The sequence below is a fragment of the Sprattus sprattus genome (assembly GCF_963457725.1).
Source record: "Sprattus sprattus genome assembly, chromosome: 3".
NCBI classification, from domain to species: Eukaryota; Metazoa; Chordata; class Actinopteri; order Clupeiformes; family Clupeidae; genus Sprattus; species Sprattus sprattus.
The window spans coordinates 26,034,875-26,058,429 of NC_137922.1; the positions used below are offsets into that span (position 1 = coordinate 26,034,875).

General features: G+C 48.1%; 2 protein-coding genes across 3 annotated transcripts in view; both read left to right on the top strand.

Moving 5' to 3' along the window:
- ptpra (protein tyrosine phosphatase receptor type A) overlaps positions 1-7,708 on the top strand; it is a 17,038-nt gene extending 9,330 nt beyond the window's left edge. The window contains exons 12-18 of one of the 2 annotated variants that reach the window (XM_080834661.1): positions 451-544; positions 987-1,063; positions 1,555-1,689; positions 2,164-2,289; positions 3,070-3,221; positions 3,527-3,662; positions 4,491-7,708. In XM_080834661.1, coding sequence (XP_080690787.1) covers positions 451-544; positions 987-1,063; positions 1,555-1,689; positions 2,164-2,289; positions 3,070-3,221; positions 3,527-3,662; positions 4,491-4,565 — 795 coding nt within the window. In that variant the 3' untranslated portion in view covers positions 4,566-7,708. The remainder of the gene's footprint in view (positions 1-450; positions 545-986; positions 1,064-1,554; positions 1,690-2,163; positions 2,290-3,069; positions 3,222-3,526; positions 3,663-4,490) is intronic. The other variant, XM_080834662.1, reaches the window with a different exon arrangement.
- Positions 7,709-12,925: 5,217 nt separating this feature from the next.
- On the top strand, positions 12,926-14,020 carry gnrh2 (gonadotropin-releasing hormone 2; the record flags this gene model as incomplete). Its single annotated transcript, XM_080834094.1, has 3 exons — positions 12,926-13,063; positions 13,487-13,570; positions 13,982-14,020. 3 exons carry the CDS (start codon positions 12,926-12,928, stop codon positions 14,018-14,020), a joined length of 261 nt encoding a protein of 86 aa, XP_080690220.1.
- Positions 14,021-23,555: the final 9,535 nt, after the last annotated feature.

Genomic DNA, 23,555 nt, shown 5'->3' on the forward strand with positions numbered 1-23,555 from the left:
CTGACTGAGGCTGACTCCTGTCAGTCTGTCTGTCTGTCTGTCTCCTGTGATGTCTGTCTCCTGTGATGTCTGTCTCCTGTGATGTCTGTCTGTCTCCTGTGATGTCTGTCTGTCTCCTGTGATGTCTGTCTCCTCTGATGTCTGTCTCCTGTGATGTCTGTCTCCTTTGATGTCTGTCTCCTGTGATGTCTGTCTGTCTGTCTGTCTGTCTGAGTGTCTGTCTGTCTGTCTGTCTGTCTGTCTGTCTGTCTGTCTGTCTGTCTGTCTGTCTGTCTGTCTGTCTGTCTGTCTGTGTGTCTGTCTGACTCCTGTGATGTCTGTCTAACTCCTGTGATGTCTGTCTGTCTGTCTGTCTGTCTGACTCCTGTGATGTCTGTCTGTCTGTGTGTCTGTCTGTGTCCTGTCTGTCTGAGTGAGGCTGACTCCTGTCGCTGTCCTCTCCCCCACCAGAAGCTGACCGCCATAAAAATCCAGAATGACAAGATGAGAACAGGCAACCTTCCAGCCAACATGAAGAAAAACCGCGTCCTACAAATCATTCCATGTGAGGGCCTACGTGTGTGGGTGTGAGTGTGTGTGCGCGTGTGTGTGTGCGCGTGTGAAGGCCTCTGGCTGTGTGTGTGTGCACAGATGTGTGGGTGCATTTGTGTGTGTGTATTGAGTGTGGTTGTGCATTTATGTGTTTGATTGTGTGTTTATGTAAATCGCTTGTGTGTGGGGTTTGTGTGAGCCAGTGTATATGAGGTGTTGTCTTTGTCTTTGGGTTTGTTTGTTTGTGTGATTATGTGTGTGTGTGTGTGATTATGTGTGTGTGAGATTATGTGTGTGTGTGTGTGTGTGATTATGTGTGTGTGAGATTATATGTGTGTGTGTGTGTGTGTGTGTGTGTGTGTGTGTGTGTGTGTGTGTGTGTGTGTGTGTGTGTGTGTGTGTGTGTGTGTGTGTGTGTGTGTGTTTACCATGTTTGCTTATGATTATTTCCTCAGATGAGTTCAACAGAGTGATCATCCCTGTGAAGAGGGGCGAGGAGAACACGGACTACGTCAACGCCTCCTTCATCGACGTAAGAAACACCACCATCGCCACACACACACACACACTACCACACCACCATCGCCACACACCACTATCAACACACACACTACCACCCCCACCATTGCCACACACAGCAGCAGCACCACCACCACCACTGTCACGCACACACACACACACACACACCATACACACACACCACCACCGCCACACACGCACACACACACACACACACACACACACACACACACACACACACACACACCATACACACACACCACCACCGCCGCCACACACACCACCACCATCATTGCCACAAACACCTACACCACCGCCACACACACCACGGTTGGCATCACATTTGATATGTTAAGAGACTCCAAGAATCTCATTTATGGAGCATATAGCCTCAACTATCATATGTGTGTATTTCAAATGCAGAAGTCTTCCATGACGTAGGGCTAAGACTTGTTTTTTTGTGTGTGTGTGTGTGTGTGTGTGTGTGTGTGTGTGTATGTGCAGGGGTACCGTCAGAAGGACTCGTACATGGCCAGCCAGGGCCCCCTGCAGCACACCATCGAGGACTTCTGGAGGATGATCTGGGAGTGGAGGAGCTGCTCCATCGTCATGCTCACTGAGCTGGAGGAGAGAGGACAGGTACACACACACACACACACACACACATGCTCACCGAGCTGGAGGAGAGAGGACAGGTACACACACACACACACACACACACACATACATACATACACATGCACACACACACGCACACACACACATGCTCACCGAGCTGGAGGAGAGAGGACAGGTTCACACTCACACACACACACACACAGCACACACACACACCACACACATGCACATATGCTCACCGAGCTGGAGGAGAGAGAGGACAGGTACACACACACACACACACACACACACATACCGCCATCTCTTATTTCATGTTGATTCTCAGGATAATCTAATTCATGGACTCTCCCTCTCTCTCTTCCTCTCTGAACTCCCCCCTCTGTTTGTCACCTGTACACTCTGTTCTTCATCTTGTTCTGCCTCTCATTCCTTTCTCCCTTTCTCTCTCCCTGTCTTCCTCCCTATTTCTCTCTTCCTCTCCCCCTCCCCCTGCAGGAGAAGTGTGCCCTATACTGGCCCAGTGATGGGGTGGTTGCACACGGCGACATCTCCATCGAGCTCAAGAGGGAGGAGGAGAGCGAGAGCTACACCATCAGAGACCTGCTGGTCACCAACAACAGAGTGAGTCATGTGACCGCTCTCCACCAGTAACACCACAGATGGCTGGTCATGTGACCGCACTGCACCAGTAACATCACATATGGCTGGTCATGTGACCGCACTGCACCAGTAACATCACAGATGGCTGGTCATGTGACCACACTGCACCAGTAACATTACAGATGGCTGGTCATGTGACCACACTGCACCAGTAACATCACAGATGGCTGGTCATGTGACCACACTGCACCAGTAACATCACAGATGGCTGGTCATGTGACCACGCTGAACCAATAACATCACAGATGGATGTTCATGTGACCACACTGCACCAGTTACATCACAGATGGCTGGTCATGTGACCGCCCTGCACCAGTAACATCACAGATGGCTGGTCATGTGACCACACTGCACCAATCACCCCGCACCTTACTGGGTCATGCACCAATCACCCTGCACCTTGTTTTAGAATCAATACAATTGACTCTTTCTCTCTATCTCTCTGTCTCTCTCTCTCTCTCTCTATCTCCTTCTCTCTTTCTTTCTTTCTTACTCTCTCCCTCTCTCTTTCTTTCTCTCTCCCCCTCCCCTCTCTCTCTCCTCTCTCTCTCTCTCTCTCTCCCCTCTCCTCTCTCTCTCTCTCTCTCTCTCTCTCTCTCTTCTCCCTCTCTCCCCCTCTCTCTCCCCCCCTCTCTCTCTCTCTCTCTCCCCTCTCCTCTCTCTCTCTCTCTTCTCCCTCTCTCCCCCTCTCTCCCCCCCCCCCCTCTCTCTCTCTCTCTCTCTCTCTCTCTCTCTCTGTAGGAGAATAAGGGCCGTCTGGTCAGGCAGTTCCATTTCCACGGCTGGCCTGAGGTGGGGATCCCGACGGACGGTAAGGGAATGATCAACATCATCGCCGCCGTGCAGAAGCAGCAGCAGCAGTCCGGCAACCACCCAATCACAGTGCACTGCAGGTGAGCCTCCACCAATCACATCGCCAGACAGACTGGCCTCGGCCAATAGGGTTCAACCTCCTTAGTCAGTAGCAGTGGCTTCAGCTGTCACACTTCCTGCCTGCTAATGTTAACCTTTGTTTTTTGTATGTGTCTGTCTGTGTGTGTGTCTGTGTGTCTTTGTGTGTGTGTGTCTGTGTGTCTTTCTGTTTGTGTGTGTGTGTCTTTGTGTGTGTGTGTGTGTGTGTGTGTGTGTGTGTGTGTGTGTGTGTGTGTCTTTGTGTGTGTGTGTGTCTCTCTCTCTCTCTCTATGTGTGTGTGTGCAGTGCGGGCGCGGGCCGGACCGGAACCTTCTGTGCTCTGAGCACGGTTCTGGAGCGCGTGAAGGCGGAGGGAATCCTGGACGTGTTCCAGACGGTCAAGAGCCTGAGGCTGCAGAGGCCACACATGGTGCAGACACTGGTGAGTGGAGCAGCCAATCACAGCTCACCTCGATGACCACTCAGCCAATCACCTCTCACCTCGCTGACCTCTCAGCCAATCAACTCTCACCTCGCTGACCACTCAGCCAATCACCTCTCACCTCAATGACCACTCAGCCAATCACCTCTCACCTCGCTGACCACTCAGCCAATCACCTCTCACCTCGATGACCACTCAGCCAATCACCTCTCACCTCGCTGACCACTCAGCCAATCACCTCTCACCTCGCTGACCACTCAGCCAATCACCTCTCACCTCGCTGACCACTCAGCCAATCACCTCTCACCTCGATGACCACTCAGCCAATCACCTCTCACCTGGCTGGCCACTCAGCCAATCACCTCTCACCTCGCTGACCCCTCAGCCAATCAGAAATCATACCACGGTTCATTCAGCCAATCAGAAACCTCATCACAGTTCATTCAGCCAATCAACAACCTCACAACAGTTTATTCAGCCAATCAGAAACCTCACCACAGTTCATTCAGCCAATTCGAAACCTCACCACGGTTTATTAAACCAATCAGCATCCTCACCACAGTTCATCCAGCCATTCTGCCCTCTCACCAGTTAGTTTAACAAGTCCACAACTTCGCTACAGCTATAAGATTGCCACAATTACTTAAACAATCATCATCATATTTTATTGCTCCGCTACGTGTCGGGCCTAACAACACCCTCGAACAGTACATTATTGACGATACAGTACTGCCTCTCGAACCTTATTGCTTAATTGTTTTATTGTTGTCTCTTAGCAGCCTGTCTTTAACCTCCTCTCCTCCTCTCCTCCCCCTATTCCTCCTCCAGGAGCAGTATGAGTTCTGCTATAAAGTGGTCCAGGAGTATATCGATGCCTTCTCTGACTACGCCAACTTCAAGTAGGCATGGGGACACAGGGACTGAAGCCTGTTGCTGGTTGGTTCCGTGGAGTGATAGAGGAAAAGAAAACAAGAGAACGGACGGACGGACGGACACGGGCGGAGAGAACCGGAGAGAACCTGACCGGAGAGAAAAGAAAATCAGAGATGCCTTCTTGAATATTTTGTAATATTGATGATGTTAATATGCCCCCTTCTCTTCTTGTACATAAACTTCCCCCTTTCCCACGTTTGCTTTTAGAGGGCCGTTTGCCTGTGGTTTTAGAGTGACCTTTACCCAGAATGCACCTGGCATTGGGCCGGCCCAGACTGGCCCTGCCCAAGAGACCGCTGCCCCCCTAGTGGAGCGGGGTGGAACTGCAGGCTGCACTCGGGATTCTGCTTTACTCTTTTTACTTTACGACTTTTATTTGGTTTTGCAGTCGAGTGACAGATCTCTGTGACTGATCTGAGATCTGATTGGTGCTCAAGTAAGCTTTTGTGTCACATGAGCAGCCAATCAGGATGCATCCTGTATTCTTAGCAAACAGGCACACATACATACACACACATTAAGCCCAAAGCCCTCCCTCAGTCTGTACCCTCACACACTAAGGCCAAATCCCTTCCTCAATCTCTACTCTCACACACACACACACACACACACACACACTAAGGCCAAATCCCTTCCTCAGTCTCTACACACACACACACACACACACACACACACACACAGGTGCTCCCCCCAACTCAAATGGAGTGCCAAATACAGCTGTGCCCCCCACTCCTGACCCCACCCCCACTCCACCCATCTCCTCACGATGGCAGAGTGGTAGAAATGCGGGATATATAGAAAGGAGGAGGGGAGCAGAGGGATGGAGAGAGATAGAGAGAGGGAGAGAGAGAGAGAGAGAGAGGGAACAGCTAGGTTTAGGGACGTCAAGAGTGATGCATGCTCACCTGTGCTATACACTCCAAAGGTGTGTTTTAACGGTGTGTGTGTTTTAATGGTGTGTGTGTGTTTTGGTTTCTCTCATCGTGTGCACACAGCAGTCCGCTATCGAGGGGTTACTGTTTGGAGCTCAGCCTGCTTTTAGATTAGAACCTGTTTTACAAGAGTAGGACGAGGACGAGGACGGGCAGGAGTCTTTTTAGTTGGGATTGTATTCAAGGACACGTCCTACTCACTTTAACAGATGACCACATTACCACAGTGTGTGTGTGTGTGTGTGTGTGTGTGTGTGTGTGTGTGTGTGTGTGTGTGTGTGTGTGTCCTTTCCCGCTCATACACACACACACATTCTCTTTCTGTTGCCTACAGCTTTAGCTCTGTGACCTGACTATAGATGCCAAACATCTCCGTTAGTCGTATGATGCTTGTTGCCCTGAAAGGAGATGACATCACAAAGCCAATTCTTTACACCGCACTCTGAACCAGTTCCACTAGATGCACACACACACACACACACACACACACACGCTCGTAGCAGACACTCGACCTCAATACGAAGGCCCAGGTTTGGAATGTGTGTCAGTGTGTGTCATTGTCATTATGAAAAGCCCCAGAACGTTTGATGGGGGTTGGAGGTGTGTGTGTTGCCTTCACAAGCTCACACTCAATCCCCTGACCAATGAAAGTATTGATTTGGAATTGGAATTCCGGTCGGCACCCAAAGCCCCTGTTTGACCTGTCACGCACACCGTGGTTTGGCCACGCCCCACTGGCAACAGCAGTTGGAATGGAACTGAGCTAGATATCTGATTGGCTAATGAAACTGAGCTAGATATCTGATTGGCTGCAGGCGATTGTGATGGTAGATTTGTTATAATAATGTTTCCAATTAGGACAGCTGTGTGTAAGCTCCGCCTCCCTGGCAAACACTTGGGATGACGTGATTGGCTGATTGTTTGAGGGACCTGATGACATCACACTTTGTCAGGGTGTCATTCTCTGTCGCTCCTCCCACTCAGGAGATTACACGTGCCAATCTTCATCCATACAGGTCCAGGCTCCACCCACCTTCCTAGAGCTACCTTCCTATTGGCTGGAGAAATGCCTTGTGAGGATTGACTCCACCCATAGGAGGACTCTCAATACCCAGACCCAGAGAGCCATTGGTTCGGTCCGGCACCAAAGCCTAGAACGAAGAACCCTATATCCCAGCGGTCCAGCTTAGAACCCCAGCCGTTCTAGTTAAGGTTGTAGTCCATTCATTTCCAGAACTTCCTCCCATTCCATCCCAGAGGATCCAGTTCCTCTGTGGAGAAGCAGACCTGCTCAGTTCAGAACCAGACTCCATTCACAACAGATCTTCTCCACGCCACCATTTTGAATTATCGTCCTTTAATCCACTGGTTGAGAGGGAAGCAGTGTATATGTGTGTGTCTGCACCCTTTCCTGCTGGGTGTGTGTGTGTGGGTGTGTGGTGTGTGTGTGTGTGTGTGTGTGTGTGTGTGTGTGTGTGTGTGTGTGTGTGCCTGTGCGTGTGTGTGTGTGTGTGTGTGTGAGAGAGACAGCGCCACCTCCCATTAGAATGTGATGTTCATTCCCTTCTCCCCCAACCTCCCTCTGTGCTCTGTGTAGCCTCCTCCTCTTCTTTCTCTTCTTCTCTTCCTCCTCTTCATCCTCCTACCCTCCTCTTCCTCTCTTCATCCTACCCTCCTCTTCTTCTCTTCCTCCTCTTCTTCCTACCCTTCTCTTCTTCCTCTTCCTCCTCTTGGCGCTTATCTTCCTAAACCCACTGTGATTGGATCTCACGCTAGATCCCACCCTGCCCCTCCCCATCGTAAACCCCTCCCCCATACTCCTTTCCCCGCCCCCTCTGTACATACTGTAAGCTTATTTAAATCTCCTTCCTGTCCTTTGCCCTGCCTGCGTGTGCTTCCTGTTCTAGTCCCTGGCTCCCCCTGAGTGGCGCCCTCTAGTGGCTCCTCTGAGTGGTGTATTAAACTGTACTGGGACCATCTCCACATGTTTTACAGCGCTTGGTTGCCTCTGGTCTCTTTTCTTATTTTTTGGCTTTTCTTATTTGGTATTATTGTCTTAAAAATGTATGTTTTTTTTTATTTGCATCTGTTTTCTAGTGTTTTGTTATTCCAAATTTGAATATATATGTATATATAATTATATATATGATTTAAAATTTATATATAATTATATAGTGCCTAATGGCCTTTCTAAGCAAGATATTGTTGAAACCTAATAAAAGTGCTTGAGATTTTATCAGTGTCTCTTTCAGATTATATTTGTGTGTGTGTGTGTACGGGTGCTTGTACAATACAGTTCTCAATTATAAATAGTACATTTCTGTTTGTGTCAAAATAGTAAATACTTTTTTAAACTCTGGTTTTAAGTCCTGCCGTAGTCAATGAAAACATCCTGGCCTGCTATTTCAAACTCCTAAACAGTTAAACTGTTTCAAAAGGTCACAGGTGCCTGCCTGAAATTACATTTAAAAATATTTTATTATTATATTTTGCCTCTCTGATTTTACTCCAAAGGCTGCACAAAGGGGATCAGGAGGTGAGAAGGTTAATTCAATTCCGGTGTTATCAGCAAAGCTATGCTCAGAAGATTGATCCTTGGGGAACACCATAGGTCAACAATGTTGGTGTTGAGGTATAGTTTCCAATGGCAACATAGAAACTCCTGTCTAGTATCTGAGCCAATTTTTTTTATAATGATTTTTTGGAAAATGATTAAGACGACAATTGTATCAATTTGTTGTTAACTGATTATCTCATACAGCAATACACACACACAGACGCACACTCCTTAGTGCTCTTCAGCAAGCCTAAGGGCTTTCACTTAAGTTTGGCTATGAAGCTGATGTCAGAGAAGACGAACTAGAAGACCCTCCAGTCCGCTTTTTTCAATCCTTATGGTCTTTTACAAACCTCAGCCAGGCAAAGTACAACGTTGTCCCGGAAGAAAAACTTGCTTCCTTTAGCTCTGACAATGTTCCCCAACTCTGAGAAATGTTTTTTCCAGCAGGGCAATGCTCCATGCCACACAGCCAGGCCAGTAAAGGTGTGGATGGAGTACCACCAGATCAGGACCCTGTCATGGCCAGCCCAATTTCGAGACCTGAATCCCATAAAAAACCTCTGAAATGTGATCAAGAGGAAAATGGATGGTCACAAGCCATGAAAAGAAGCCGAGCTGCTTGAATTCTTGCGCCAGGAGTAGCATAAAGTCACCCAACGGCAATGTGAAAGACTGGTGGAGAGCATGCCAAGACACATGAAAGTTGTGATTTTAAATCAAGGTTATTCCACCAAATATTGATTTCTGAACTCTTCCTAAGTGTAAGCATTAGTATTGTGTAGTTTAAAAATGAATATGAGCTTGTTTTCTTTGCATTATTCGAGATCTGAAGACACTGCATCTTTTTTGCTATTTTGACCAATTGTCATTTTTCTGCAAATAAATGATCTAAATGACAATATTTGTATTTGAAATTTGGTAGGAATGTTGCCAGTAGGTTATAGAATAAAACAAAAATGAACATTTTACTTTAACACATACCAATAAATAGTAAAACCAGAGAAACTGATAATTTTGAAGTGGTCTCTTAATTTTTTCCACGGCTGTATGTGCACTGGAACACTTGCACAAGGGCTCTTTTTGGACAGGTCAGATACATGACTGACTAACTTCACCACAGTGGGATTTGAACCTCTTAGCATCAACATTGCGAAGTGCATACTTACCATCAGCACTACAAACTGCATATTTACCACTGCACCACCAGGATCCTGTCCAACTATGCATCTCCTGAGGGTTACATAGTTGGGCACCGAAGCCTAATATGTCAATCATGCCATGTACTTAAATTTGATTGATGATGAAAGAGGAATTAGGGGACCATTACCAGCCCTTACATAACATGGTCACTAGGGGTGCTGTAGACCAGAGGTTTTCATTCTTACTCATGGGTTGCCTGTCCCTGTGCATTCCCTAATGCTTGTACCATCTGGAGAGTGCGGGTGCAGATTTGTCAGACTTGCAGCCATTTCCCATAATGAATCCAAATTGTCTTAAAATAAATGCTGATATTTAAGTGTCCTTTTGATTTTTAGTTTTGCCGACGCATCCACGGTCAGGACTACGACCTGGCCAAGAATCCAGTTGAGTAGGTCAATGACGGTGTTGCTCGGTACCTGAAATTTCAACCCAATATTCCTGAATCTGTATGAAGGCAGATGTCATTGAAAACCTTAATAAGAGCTGTTTCAGTGTGTGTGTGTGAGTGCTGATTAGCACGGAAATCCAAAAAGAATAAAAATGACACAAATGGGAAACATCAGACTCGCTTGATAGCAGGAAGTGCTTCAGGTATAAGAGTGTGTGTGTGTGGTGTGTGGTATGTGTGTGTAGGTCGTGACCCTGTCCTCCTGGTTCACCTGCTCTCTCTCTTTCAATAGGAAGTCAACAGATCCGTGGCGTCAGTTCAAACACAGGAGCTGCATCGCATTCAAACAACCCAATTAGTCTACAGTCACCCAACCCCCTCTTCATCCACTGACACACACACACACACACACACACACACACACACACTCACACTCACACTCACACTCACACTCACACTCACACTCACACACACACCCCCACTTCCACACCACCCTCTATACACACACACAACACACACACCACTGTCCATCCATACACACACACACACACACCACTGTCCATACACACACAACACACACACCACTGTTCACACACACACACACACACACACACGCACACACACACACACACCCCTGTCCATACACACACACACACACACACACACACACACACACACACACACACACACACACACACACACCACCCTCTACACACACATCACTGTCCATACACATACACATACACATACACACACACACCACTGTCAGACCACATACTCACAGCCCACTCTCCACACACACACACACACACACACCCCTGTCCATCCACATAAACACAGCACAGTCTCGACACACATGCACACACACAAACCACTGTTCATACACACAGCACACTCTGCACGCACAGAACCACACACACACACACACTCACACAACACACTCCACTGTCCATCCACGTACACACAGCCCACTCTCCACACAGACACACACATCACTGTCAATCCACATACACAAAGCTTACTCTCCACACACACACATAAACACACTCGCTGCTGACCCCTGTTCATCCACACACACCCTTGTTGCCAGCCATCAAGTGACTGTCCAGGGGGCGCGGAGGTGGAGGGGGGGGGGGGGGGGGGGTGTTTGCTCTGTCCCTCGTGTCTGGTCCTCGGGGGCCCCTTCTGCGTCTGTGTCCACATGCCTGATTGACACAAGAAAACAAAGCCTTGGGTGTGGGGGGGAGGGATCTTTCCGGAACAGAAGATGACCCTTCGCCCCATCAGGTGTGGATGAAATATTAAATGGAGGCGATTAATCCGAGGTCACACAGCGATGGCCAGGTCCTCCTCTTCCACACAACATCTACACAGCTCTTCAAAGATTCATCATTCCCAAAAGGACAGCTTCAGCAACACACATGGGCCTAACTGACAACTTAACAAGTTATTCTTCTTTTTAAGAAAGTGACATCAAGTGTAGCTGAAATATTCTGAGGAAGACACTTGGTTTCAACACAATTCCAGTGTGACAACAGGCCAACAGGCGTTATAACGTTTATAATAATAATAATCATAATGCACTAATTTCCCAGTCATTTCACTGCGTTGCATAAGTGTCCAGCCCTGTGAGGCAGGGTGTGACTTCTGTGTGTGTGTGTGTGTGTGTGCTTGGACAGTGGTGTGTGTGTTGTGTGTGTGTGTGTGTGTGTGTGTGTGTGTGTGTGTGTTAGTGTCTGTGTGTGTGTGTGTGTGTGTGTGTGTGTGTGTTAGTGTCTGTGTGTGTGTGTGTGTGTGTGTGTGTGTGTGTGTGTGTGTGTGTGTGTGTGTGTGTGTGTGTGTGCTTTAATGAGATGACTAATAGGTTTCTCCTCTGAGCCGCAGGTCAGGCTGGGACTTGTGATCCAGGCTGTTTGAAGATGATAATTGGAATTGAGCCGTTCTTACGCACACAAGACCCCTTCCCACACCTGATGCTGACACTGAGGAAGATGATGAGGATGCAGAGATGAAGGCTCCAGCAGGAGATAAATTGGAAGGCGAGGAGGAGGAGCACAAGTAGAATCAAACTCCAGCACGACGATCTTCTTCTTCTTCTTCTTCTTCTTCTTCTTCAGTCCACAGCAGGCAGGAGTGAGGAACGCCTGAGGTTCGACTCAGGAGGGAGGCTGTCAGAGAGACGTGTTCATCCAGAGAGACGTATCCATCCAGAGAGACGTGTCCATCCAGAGAGACGTATCCATCCTGACGGAGAGACACAGAGAGATCAGAGAGAGTGTGAGTTTGTCTCTGGCACTCAGTCCTGAGGTCGCACAGCAGACCAGGACCTCCAGCAGAGAGAAGGGTCAACGAGGGACGTCGAGGTAGACGTTCTAAAACTTTCTCTAATTTTGCACAATGGCGTAATGAATAAAAAAGTTAGTTTAGGTAGGTGTGAAGTAAACATGTTCATTTTCATGCATAATGTCTACAATTGTGTAATTGTAATTGTGATTTTAATATCAAAAGCATTTCAGCAGATGGAAATAAATTATTTATATCAGCAAAACTGGCAAAAGATCAGACTATGTTGAAATATTCCACACGTCGTACACATATGCTATTATCAGTGTTTACACAATATTAATTAGTGTGTGTGTGTGTGTGTGTTCATTAGCTGCTGTTCCATTGTAATGCCTGGGGTGTGTGTGTATTTGTGTCTGTTATGTGTGTTTGTTTCTCCACACCTAATGTATTTGTATTTATATCTGTCTTTGTATAATTTTAGTTTGTATATTAATCTTTATATAAGTGTTTGATTATTAATCTTTCTTGATTGTTTGTGTATTGATCTCTTTTTAGTAAGTTTGTCTGTGAGAGTGTGTCCGGTGTTGTGCACTTTTGTCAGCAGGTTTGGTAATAGTTGTTTATTTGTGTGTGTGTGTGTGTGTGTGTGTGTGTGGTGTGTGTGTGTGTGTGTGTGTGTGTGTGTGGTGTGTGGTGTGTGGTGTGTGGTGTGTGTCTGTATGGTGTCGTGTGTGTGTGTGTGTGTGTGTGTGTGTGTGTGTGTGTGTGTGTGTGTGTGGTGTGTGGTGTGTGTGTGTGTGTGTGTGTGTCTGTATGGTGTGGTGTGTGTGTGTGTGTGTGTGTGTGGTGTGTGTGTGTGTGTGTGTGTGTGTGTGTGTGTGTGTGTGTGTGTGTGTGTGTGTGTGTGTGTGTGTGTGGTGTGGTGTGTGTGTGTGTCTGTGTGTGTGTGTGCAGAGCTCCAGTGATGGTGTGTGGGTGCAGGTTGATCCTGCTAACAGCTGTGGTTCTGCTCCTGGGCGTGGAGCTCTCACGCGCTCAGCACTGGTCCCATGGATGGTACCCAGGTGGGAAGAGGGATGTGGACACCTTCAACTCGGGCCAGGTGTGTGTGAGACTCCTCCTGGACCCGTTGTGTGTGTGTGTGTGTGTGTGTGTGTGTGTGTGACTCCTCCTGAACCCGTCGTGTGTGTGAGTGGGTGTGTGACTCCTCTTGGACACGTTGTGTGTGTGTGTGTATGTGCGTGTGTGTGTGTGTGTGTGACTCCTCCTGGACCTGTCCACTATAACACTTATGATCACATCCACAGACAAACATCTTTTAGGTGTTACCTGCTGCCTTAGGTTTAGATATATTCCATGTGTTCATCTTAGATTAGAAGAGCTTTATTTCAATAATATATCACTGCAAGAAGTTGACTCAACAATGTCCCGTATCTATTTATATTTTAGTGGACCTTTAAAGGCAGATGATTGCATGACAATTTTCATTCCCTTTGTGTGTGTGTGTGTGTGTGTGTGTGTGTAGATCTCTGAGGAGATGAAACTGTGTGAAGCAGGAGAGTGCAGCTACCTGAGGTCACAGAGAAGAAACATCCTCAAGAGCATCCTGGTGAGGATGTGCTGTCAATCATCTAGGAGTCACTCACCTGTCCGTCATCTGGGAGTCACTCATCTGTCAATCATCTAGGAGACACACACCTGTCAATCATCTATGTCACACCTGGCCTAACCACCTGTGTGTGTGAAAACTCAATGATGAACCATCAAGCCCATTGACCAGCCTTCTTTGTGTGTAGTGTTAGTGTGCTGTGTGTAGTGTGCTGTGTGTGTAGTGTGCTGGGTCTAGTGTTAGTGTGTGTAGTGTTATTATTCTTATGAGTCACTATTAAATACCGTTATTACTGCGATGTTGCACTCAAAACTGTGTGTGTATATGTGTGTGTAAGACAGTAGGGGTGGGTACACTGTTGGGAATAGTCTTTACCTCATAGCTGAATCATTTTTTTTGTTTTTCTGACAGTTAGACGCCCTGGCGAGAGATTTCAAGAGGAGGAAGTGACATCACTGTGCTTCACAGACGCCGTTGTTCCTGGAGAGCGCTGGCTGGCGTGAGCGCTGAGGCGTGTCCTGCCTACTGTCCTCCCGTCTGTCTGATCCTGTCTGTGATCCTGTCTCACACTCAGTGTCTGTGCATCGTCATGACACCCGCTTGTACCTGGGGATTTGGGTGACCCTTTCTTCAAATCTTGTACCATAAAACAAATCCCCCAAGCAAAATAAGGGGAAATGGTTCAACTGGCATACAGAGTTATTTTTAAAGTTCTGTCTTCTAATGTGCACATCATGTAACTGTCCTTAGTGAAAAGATGCAGCCAACACAAAGGACTACATTTCCCATGTATATTCCTTGTTTTTTTTTTTCTCATTAAAGCAATGTGTATTATCTGGAAATGCTGTGTGTGTAAGTGTGTCTATGTGTGTGTTTCAGTGAGTGTGTTTTTTTGTGTGTGTGTGCACGTGCGTGCATGTTTGTTTGAGTGTTTGTGCTTTGGTGTGTGTGTGTGTGTGTGTGTGTGTGTGTGTGTGTGGTAAGGGAATGAATCTCCAAGCCTTCACTGGTGAAAAGAAAAAAAAAGAACACGAACAAACAGAATCACTCATGATCGGAGTAAAATTTATTATTTAATCATTTTATTTACAAATAATTCTGAAAATCTTTATTTCAATTCTGAAAATACTCTAGGCTTTTCCCCATTTCAATAGCATACCAAATCATAAATCACTTCCACACCTCCTAAATCAAGAGTTACAACACGTGATTCATTACAACTAAAAAGTGCATACAACCTACTCAAGTGTGTATTTAAATATCCTTTAAATATATGTTATATATTAAGCATTTCAGAGGGAAGGCGCTAATACCAAAACCTCATACATTACATTTCCACATGCACGTACATGAGTAATATTAATTACATTTCCTCCATGACAGTCAAAGCCAGACAGACACACTCATTCAGACAGACTGGAGATCTGGACAGGAGACTCTCCTTAGAAGAACAGAAGCAGACTGGACACACACATGATCACACACACACGCTCTTGTCTCAGACTGGACACACACATGCTCTTGTCTCAGACTGGACACACACGCTCATTCCCAGACTGGACACACACACACACACACACACACACACACACACACACACTCTTGCCCAGACTGGACACACACGCTCATGCCCACAGCAGTACAAAACCAAACTCACTCACTTACTGACTGACTGCAGGACAAATTACTCAACACATCTAACCACTGTCAAAATTGCCATAAAGATATGTGTATGTGTGTGTTAAAAATGCCATAAAGATGTGTGTGTGTGTGTGTTAAAAATGCCATAAAGATGTGTGCATGTCTGTTATAAGTAGACGGTCTAAGGGTAGCTTTTACTAAACAGCCTGCACTATGAATATCTTGTTAAGAAAGCTAAATGGTGTGTGTGTGTTATGTTTGAGGTTGCTGAGAGTCATGGGTCAGCAGCTGAGGGCGTGTCCTGGATCTGCTGCAATGCATTCTGGTCATTTGGGCAGAGGGCGGGCTGAAACACAGCAGCGTAAACATAAGAGACGTAAACATATCTGAAACCGTAAACATGTCTGAACCGTGTATAAGAGACGTGGTTGTAGTTCTGTTCACCAAACACAAGCTCAACGCACCATTCAATAGCCAGAACACATCTAATGAGGATCTAATCGACTGGACCTTAATGAGGATCCTAATCTACTGGCCCTTAATCAGGATCTAATGAGGATCCTAAATCAACTGGCCCTTAATTTACCAAGACAACAGCCCTAGCCCCAGGAGTTTGATTGGGAGCCACATATTACAGCAGCCATCACTGGCGAGAAACAGCACCCATCCAACGCTTGATGGAAGCCCAGGAGGGACATTCAGAGGGTCTGCAGGGGATGATGTCACTGGGACAGTTGATGTCAGAGGGTCTGTAGGGGATGATGTCACTGGGACAGGTGGTGTCAGAGGGTTTGGTAGGGGATGATGTCACTGGGACAGGTGGTGTCAGAGGGTCGGTAGGGGATGATGTCACTGGGACAGGTGATGTCAGAGAGTCTGTAGGGGATGATGTCACTGGGACAGGTGATGTCATCCGGTGGCGGTTCTACTCACTTCGGACTCGTTCGTAGCAGGGGTCACAGAAGAGCTGTCTGTTTCGGATCCGCACCTGAGATCCGGGACCGGGCCGTCGCAGCTCGCTTCTGCAGCTGACGCACTGACCAAGAGGAGGAGGAGGATGAAAAGGAAGGAGGAGGAGGAGAGGAGAGACACCCACATTAACACAAACCTTCAAAATCACCACTATTAAACCACTACAGACAGCAGGGGACTTCACTAGTGAAAGCTGGTGGTAGGAGGCGTGAAGCACTGATCCCAGACCAGCAGGGCGGAGCTCTTTGAGCCCAATCAGAGAAGAGAGAACCTTGACAGGACCTCTTATGGTCCAATCAGAGAATAGAGAACCTTGACAGGACCTCTTATGGTCCAATCAGAGAATAGAGAACCTTGACAGGACCTCTAAGAGGCCAATCAGAGAACAGGTAACCTTGACAGGACCTTGCACCAATCACTGTGGTCGCTGTTAGAGATGAAGCAAGCGTGAGGAAGGTGTGGGGGCCAAGCGTGGGGGAAAGACCACGAGGAACCAAACATTCATCCCAGGTGAGTATGGCACATCAATCACCCTGTCACCCCAACCCAGGACATCCCACAGAGACAGGACAGGCAGACTGATTGACAGATGTGCAAGGGGAATAGGCAGGTGTGTGTGTGTGTGTGTGTGTGTGTGTGTGTGTGTGTGTGTGAAGGGGGTTTGAAGCTGGAAGGGGGCGTGCAACATGATTTGTCTGCAGGAGGAGTGAGGGGAGTGGTGGCATTAGCAAGGATCTCCCGTCCTCCAGACGGACCCAGCACCAGGACGGACCCAGCACCAGGACGGACGGACCCAGACGGACCCAGCACCAGGACGGACCCAGCACCCGGACGGACCCAGCACCCAGACGGACCCAGCACCCGGAGCGTCTCCCTGCGACCGCCCCGCCTCACCTTGAAGCAGGCCAGGTGGAAGCAGAGGCCCAGGGACTCAATCACCATGGCAGCACCCTTCGCCAGGGGGCGCTCACAGCGGGTACACATCCTTCTGCCACTCAGGGGCCTGCTGTGGGGGCGCCACAGGAACACACACACGGGTGGAAAGAAACACACACACACACACACACACACACACACACACGGGTGGAAAGAAACATGCACACACACACAAGGGTGGAAAGAAACATGCACACACACACACACACACAAGGGTGGAAAGAAACATGCACACACACACACACACGGGTGGAAAGAAACATGCACACACACACACACGGGTGGAAAGAAACACACACACACACACACACACACACACACACACGGGTGGAAAGAAACACACACACACACACACACACACACACGGGTGGAGATAAAAAAAACACACACACACACACACACACACACACGGGTAGAAAGAAACACGCACACACACGTGGAAAGAAACAAACATGCACACACACACACAGACTTGTTTCTTTACGACTATTCATGTACGGCCATGGATGGGTATGTCTGTGGGGTATACGAGTCTGGATACTATTGTAATCTGTACCTCACAACAACAACGTCAACAACAACAACAACAACAACAACAACAACAACAGGAATCAGTACCTCATGCGCGGTGGGGATCTGGAGGCCTCCTCCCTGAGGGGGGTGGGGGAGGTGGAGGCGGCCCGGGCCCAGGGCCCCTGCCTCAGGCAGCTGGCAGAGAGCGAGGCGGGGAGGGTGGAGGAGCGACCCCCACCACCACCGCCTGGTGCTCCCATGCTGTAGCGGCCAGGGCCCCGGGGCCCCCCGCAGCTCCCCAGAGCAGAGTGAGGGCGCATGGGGTTGGGGCCCGCCGAGGAGGGCCAGGTGAAGGCACTGCTGCTGTGGAGGTCATCCAGGGACTCAAACCTGTGAGAGAGAGAGAGAGAGAGAGAGAGAGAGAGAGAGAGAGAGAGAGAGAGAGAGAGAGAGAGAGAGAGAGAGAGAGAGAGAGAGAACAGGAACACATGAAGAAATCAACCAATAAAATGACCTTTAAAACGACACATTAGCCTTACATTTTTTACTTAAAAATCAGATCAATGTTTGACTTACAAACTGTTGCCAGATAGCAGGCTCTAGATTCTAATATCCTCAGAATTTGTTCTGAAAGGAATTTGTTCTTCTGTGCGGGAACCCTTGAAAGGTTCTGATTGGCAGAGAGCACTGAGGAAGCGTGAGCGACAGGGTCGTTATGGCAACCCTTGATGTGAGGTGGTGGTGCTGATGTGAGGTTGTTGTGTTGATGTGATTGGTGACTACAGATGTAGAGATGTGAGCGCTGACCTCCTGACGGGGTCGTCGCCCAGAGCGACGGGCTCCTTGGCGTAGCTGCTGCTGCTACTGCTGCGCTGACGGATCCAGCTGCTGTCCCGGTGCAGAGGCGTCCTCTTCTTCATCTCGTCCAGGATCTGCTGACGCTCAAACTCACCCTGAGACATCTGCTGGCCTAGCTTCTTCTCCTCAGGCCACTCCTCCACAGGACCTGCCAATCACAGGAGACCATTACACCAGCAGGACCAATGAAAGAAGGGCATCAGTACAGCAGAACCAATAAGAGAGGGGCGTCAGTACAGCAGAACCAATGAGAGAAAGGCATCAGTACAGCATGACCAATGAGAGACAGGTGTCAGTACAGCAGAACCAATGAGAGATGAGTGTCCCAATAGCAGGACCAATGAGAGATGAGGCTCACAATAGCAGGACCAATGAGCAAGTGGTCAAGAATAGAGGAGCCAATGAAAGTACATCTCTCTAGACTAGAGGAGACGGCACAGTGCTTGGTATATTTGGAACCGGAAGACCAAACAGATCTGTGTTCATCAGACAGAATACAAGAAGGAATAATGGCAACAAAAAACAGGCAAAGAGGATGTTTTTGTGGAGTGTGTGTGTGTGTGTGTGTGAGAGAGAGGGATGAACTGATGTGTGTGTGTGTGTGTGTGTGTGTGTGTGTGTGTGGGATGAACTGAGATGTGTGTGTGTGTGTGTGTGTGTGTGTGTGTGTGTGTGTGTGTGTGTGTATGTGTGTGTGTATGTGTATGTGTATATCTCTGTCCAAGAGCATCCCAGAGCCACGCTCACCTCTTTGTTCCTGCTTATGAATGGAGTCCAGTGTTGGGGTGGACTTGGACTTTGTCCTGAAAACAAACACACACACATGAACACACATCAACACACACACACACACACACACACACATCAGCACACACACATACACATCAGCACGCACACGCACACGCACGCACGAACACACACACACACACACACACACACGAACGTACGCATGGACACACACACACACACACACACACACTCACACACTCACACACTCACACACACTCACACATATGAACACACGCATGAACACACACATCAACACACACACTGAAACAGCTCACAACGCAGAATGGACGAGACCCAACAAGCGCTCATACTTAAAGCAGAAGCACACAGCTCTCAGACTTAAAGGAGTAGCACACAGCTCTCAGACTTAAAGGAGAAGCACACAGCACTCATACTACAAGGTTTAGCACACAGCTCTCATACTCAAAGGCGTAGCACACAGCTCTCATACTTAAAGGGGTAGCACACAGCTCTCATACTTAAAGGTTGATTTGGTTGCTTGCGCTTCATGATGTAAAATGAACAGATCTCCCAGGTGAATATCCAGCTCCTGTCTATTTATGATTGATGTGAAAATAAACCAATCAAAAAAGGTGATGAGTGCCCCTCTGTGGTGGATGTGTGGTGTGTGTGGGTGTGTGTGGGTGTAGGTGTGTGTGTTGGTGTTGGTGTTTGTGGTGTGTGTGTGGTGTGGGGTGTGTGTGTGTGGTGGTGGTGGTGTGTTCCTCATGTTGGCCACAGTGCTATACAGCAGCCCCCCCCCCCCCCCCCCCCCCCCCCCCGTCTGACGCCCCGTGTTTGAACCCCTCCCAGTATTCAGCCTGCCCTGGTGACTGACCTGTCTGCGTCTGCCAGCGTGGCAAAGACGTACGCCCCGTCAGGCCTGAAGCACAGCAGCAGCAGCAGCAGAGAAGGGAGACACACACACACACACACACACACACACACACACACACACACACACACAGCCATGGAAGAGCATAGGTAACACACACTTACAACACACTGCACGCGCACACACACACACACACACACACACATTTACACAGCCATGGAAGAGCGCAGGTAACACACACTGCGCGTGCACACAGACAGGCCTCTGAGTAAGCTGATTACTGCAGGAAGACGTGTGAGCTGTATAACAAACATGTGAAGCTGTGTGACATACATGTGAAGAAATGTGAAGCTGTGTTACAAACGTGCAAAGACGTGTGGGCTGTATAACATACGTGTGAGCTGTATAACACACCTGTGAAGATGTGTGAGCTGTATAACATACGTGTTAAGACGTATAACATGCATGCGAAGCTGTGTAACATAAGTGTCAGCTGTATAACATACGTGTGAAGACTTGAGAGCTGTGTAACATACGTGTGAAGACGTGTGAGCTGTGTAACATACGCGTGAAGACGTGTGAGCTGTATAACATACGTGTTAAGACGTATAACATGCATGCGAAGCTGTGTAACATAAGTGTCAGCTGTATAACATACGTGTGAAGACGTGAGAGCTGTGTAACATACCTGTGAAGACGTGTGAGCTGTGTAACATACGTGTGAAGACGTGTGAGCTGTGTAACATACGTGTGAAGACGTGTGAGCTGTGTAACATACGTGTGAAGACGTGTGAGCTGTGTAACATACGTGTGAAGACGTGTGAGCTGTGTAACATACGTGTGAAGACGTGTGAGCTAAACTGTGCCCCAAGACTAACTGTGAACACGTAGGTCACGTGACCCTCCTCCTCACCACTGATTGGTCCTGGAGCCTTCACACACATCTAGCCCTGCTTCCTGTGACGGAGACCCCTCGGCACTCTGTGTTGGCTCCTCCCTCCCCTTCACTGGCCCCTCCTCCTCTACATACTGACTGGAGGGCACAAATGTAGAGGAAGCTGATTGGCTGGAGAAGGGCAGAGGAGTGCCGCCATTGGCCATCTCAAAGGCTCTGTGCTCCTGAGGTAAGATCAAAAAAAGTCACAAGTCTTTTATTGTCAGATGCACGAAAATTGTCAGACTGGGCACTGAAATTCTTAGGACAAGGCACCGCACAACAACCTACTATAACATAACATAGTAAAACATAACATGACATACACTCTGTACAAGTAAAAGTAATTGTGAAGTGATTAAGATGTCGTTCTTAAAGTCTTAAGGAGAAGTGAGTTATACATGATTCATGTGCCTCCCACTGTGACACTGGCCCATAATAGACAAAATATACATTTAAGATGTATTATTATACAAATGAGACCACTGGGTATTCCATAGAAAAGGCCAACAGCACAAAATAGAAAATAGCCAGTTAAGACATCTGATATGTGTGCACTGGAACACCAGTACTCTTTGGCTGAGGGTCCATGTATGGAGATGTCTACACCCCAGGGTCTACGTATGGAGATGTCAGGGTCCATGTATGGAGATGTCTACACTCTGGTGTCCATGTTTGGAGATGTCTTCAGCCCAGTGTCTATGTATGGAGGCGTCTGAACCGGAGACGTTACCTTGGTGACAAAAAAACAAGCAGCCCTCACCTCTGCTCCCCTGAGCCCGTCACCATGGTTATCGCCGTCACCACCCACTTCCTGTTGGGCTCGTCGCCACTCATCATCCAGCCTCTGCTGGTCACGCTGGTACTTCTCCTGACACACACACACACACACACACACACACACACACACACGAAGACCGGTGGTCTGAATAACAATCAATCCACCAAAGATGGCAGCTTCAAGTTTCATTGACACACCAGCCATTAGTCATTTGTAAATGCAGGCCGTGCCAACAGTTCAGTTTTGTAGCACGTGTGAAGTACCCCGGGCTACCTGCAGGAGACGCTCTTGCTCTCTCTGCCATGTCTCGTGCTTCCTCCTCTCTTCCTCAGGGTCCCACGACCAGCGGGAGGACGACGCACTGATGGACGGCACCTGCAGCTGTGGCAACAGTCACCATGACAACCATAAGAACCATAGGAACTAGAACCAAGAACCTGCCAGACTGATTGGACAAGCCTAACTGCTTTCATATAGTCGTGAGCTGTGACCTGTAAATGTTAATAATAATTAAGTTCTAATATTCCACTCTTCTGCATATTTTATACTGCTTCCTCATTCAAGTCTGTGAAGTAGCCACACACACACACAATTGTGCATACGAGTACCCACACTTACGTCAGATATGGCGGACTCTGATCCTCCTGAGAGAGAGAGAGAGGGAGCGAGAGAGAGAGAGAGAGAGAGGGAGCGAGAGAGAGAGAGAGAGAGAGAGAGAGAGAGAGAGAGGGAGCGAGAGAGAGAAAGAAAGAAAGAGAGTGTGTAAGCACAGGCAAAAACTTCCAGCGGCAGACTCACTGATGGTTCACGCTAAACTACCAATGTTGAGCCAATCAGGAGATCCGGCACTCGTCATTCAGTTTGATTTAATCCAATCAAGAGACATTATTGGTTCTGATGAGAAAAAGCTTTTGTACACGTCAACCATTAGAAAACACACACAAGTCATCATGCAAGTGGACTTGAGTGTGACCAAGACACCACATCACAGCAACACCTCAGAAATACACTCAACGCTAAAGACACACACACACGCACACACGCACACACGCACGCACGCGCACGCGCACGCGCACACACACACACACACACACACACCAGAAATACACTCATCGCTAAACTAATTATTTATGATATTTCCGGCGCTGACCAGAGATCAGTCTTTTAGTTTACAGACAGGCTGGAGCATTAAGAGCCTTCCCTGCTGAGCCTTACAGAGACTTTTACAAGAAGCCAATAGACGCACACACACACACACACACGCTCTCAAACACAGTCCCTCAGGTTGAAGGCTTCAGCCCCTTTCAGCCTTGAAGGGTAAAATTAATCTCTTCAATTAATCTCTTCCCCCCCCCCCCCCCCCCCCACACACACACACACACACACACACACTCTCCACAACTGTGACTCATTCAGGTATGGCAATGCAGCCGAGGATGAGAGCAACATGGCCAGCTACAGGAGCTCTTTTGGGTTCTACTGAACTGCTATGTTTGCTGGTGTCAACCAGGTTTCTCTCTTTACACTAAAGGTTCTCATCCTGGATTGGATTCAGCTCCATACCACTGTGTTAACACAAACAGACAGACAAACAAACAAACAAACAAACAAACAAGCAAACAAGCAAACACACACAGCAAACTCGGTCTGCGTTACCACATAGATAGACCCAGGAGCTCACTCCTGAGGCAGGGACTCCTGAGGAGGGGAGGTAGGGTTAACATCA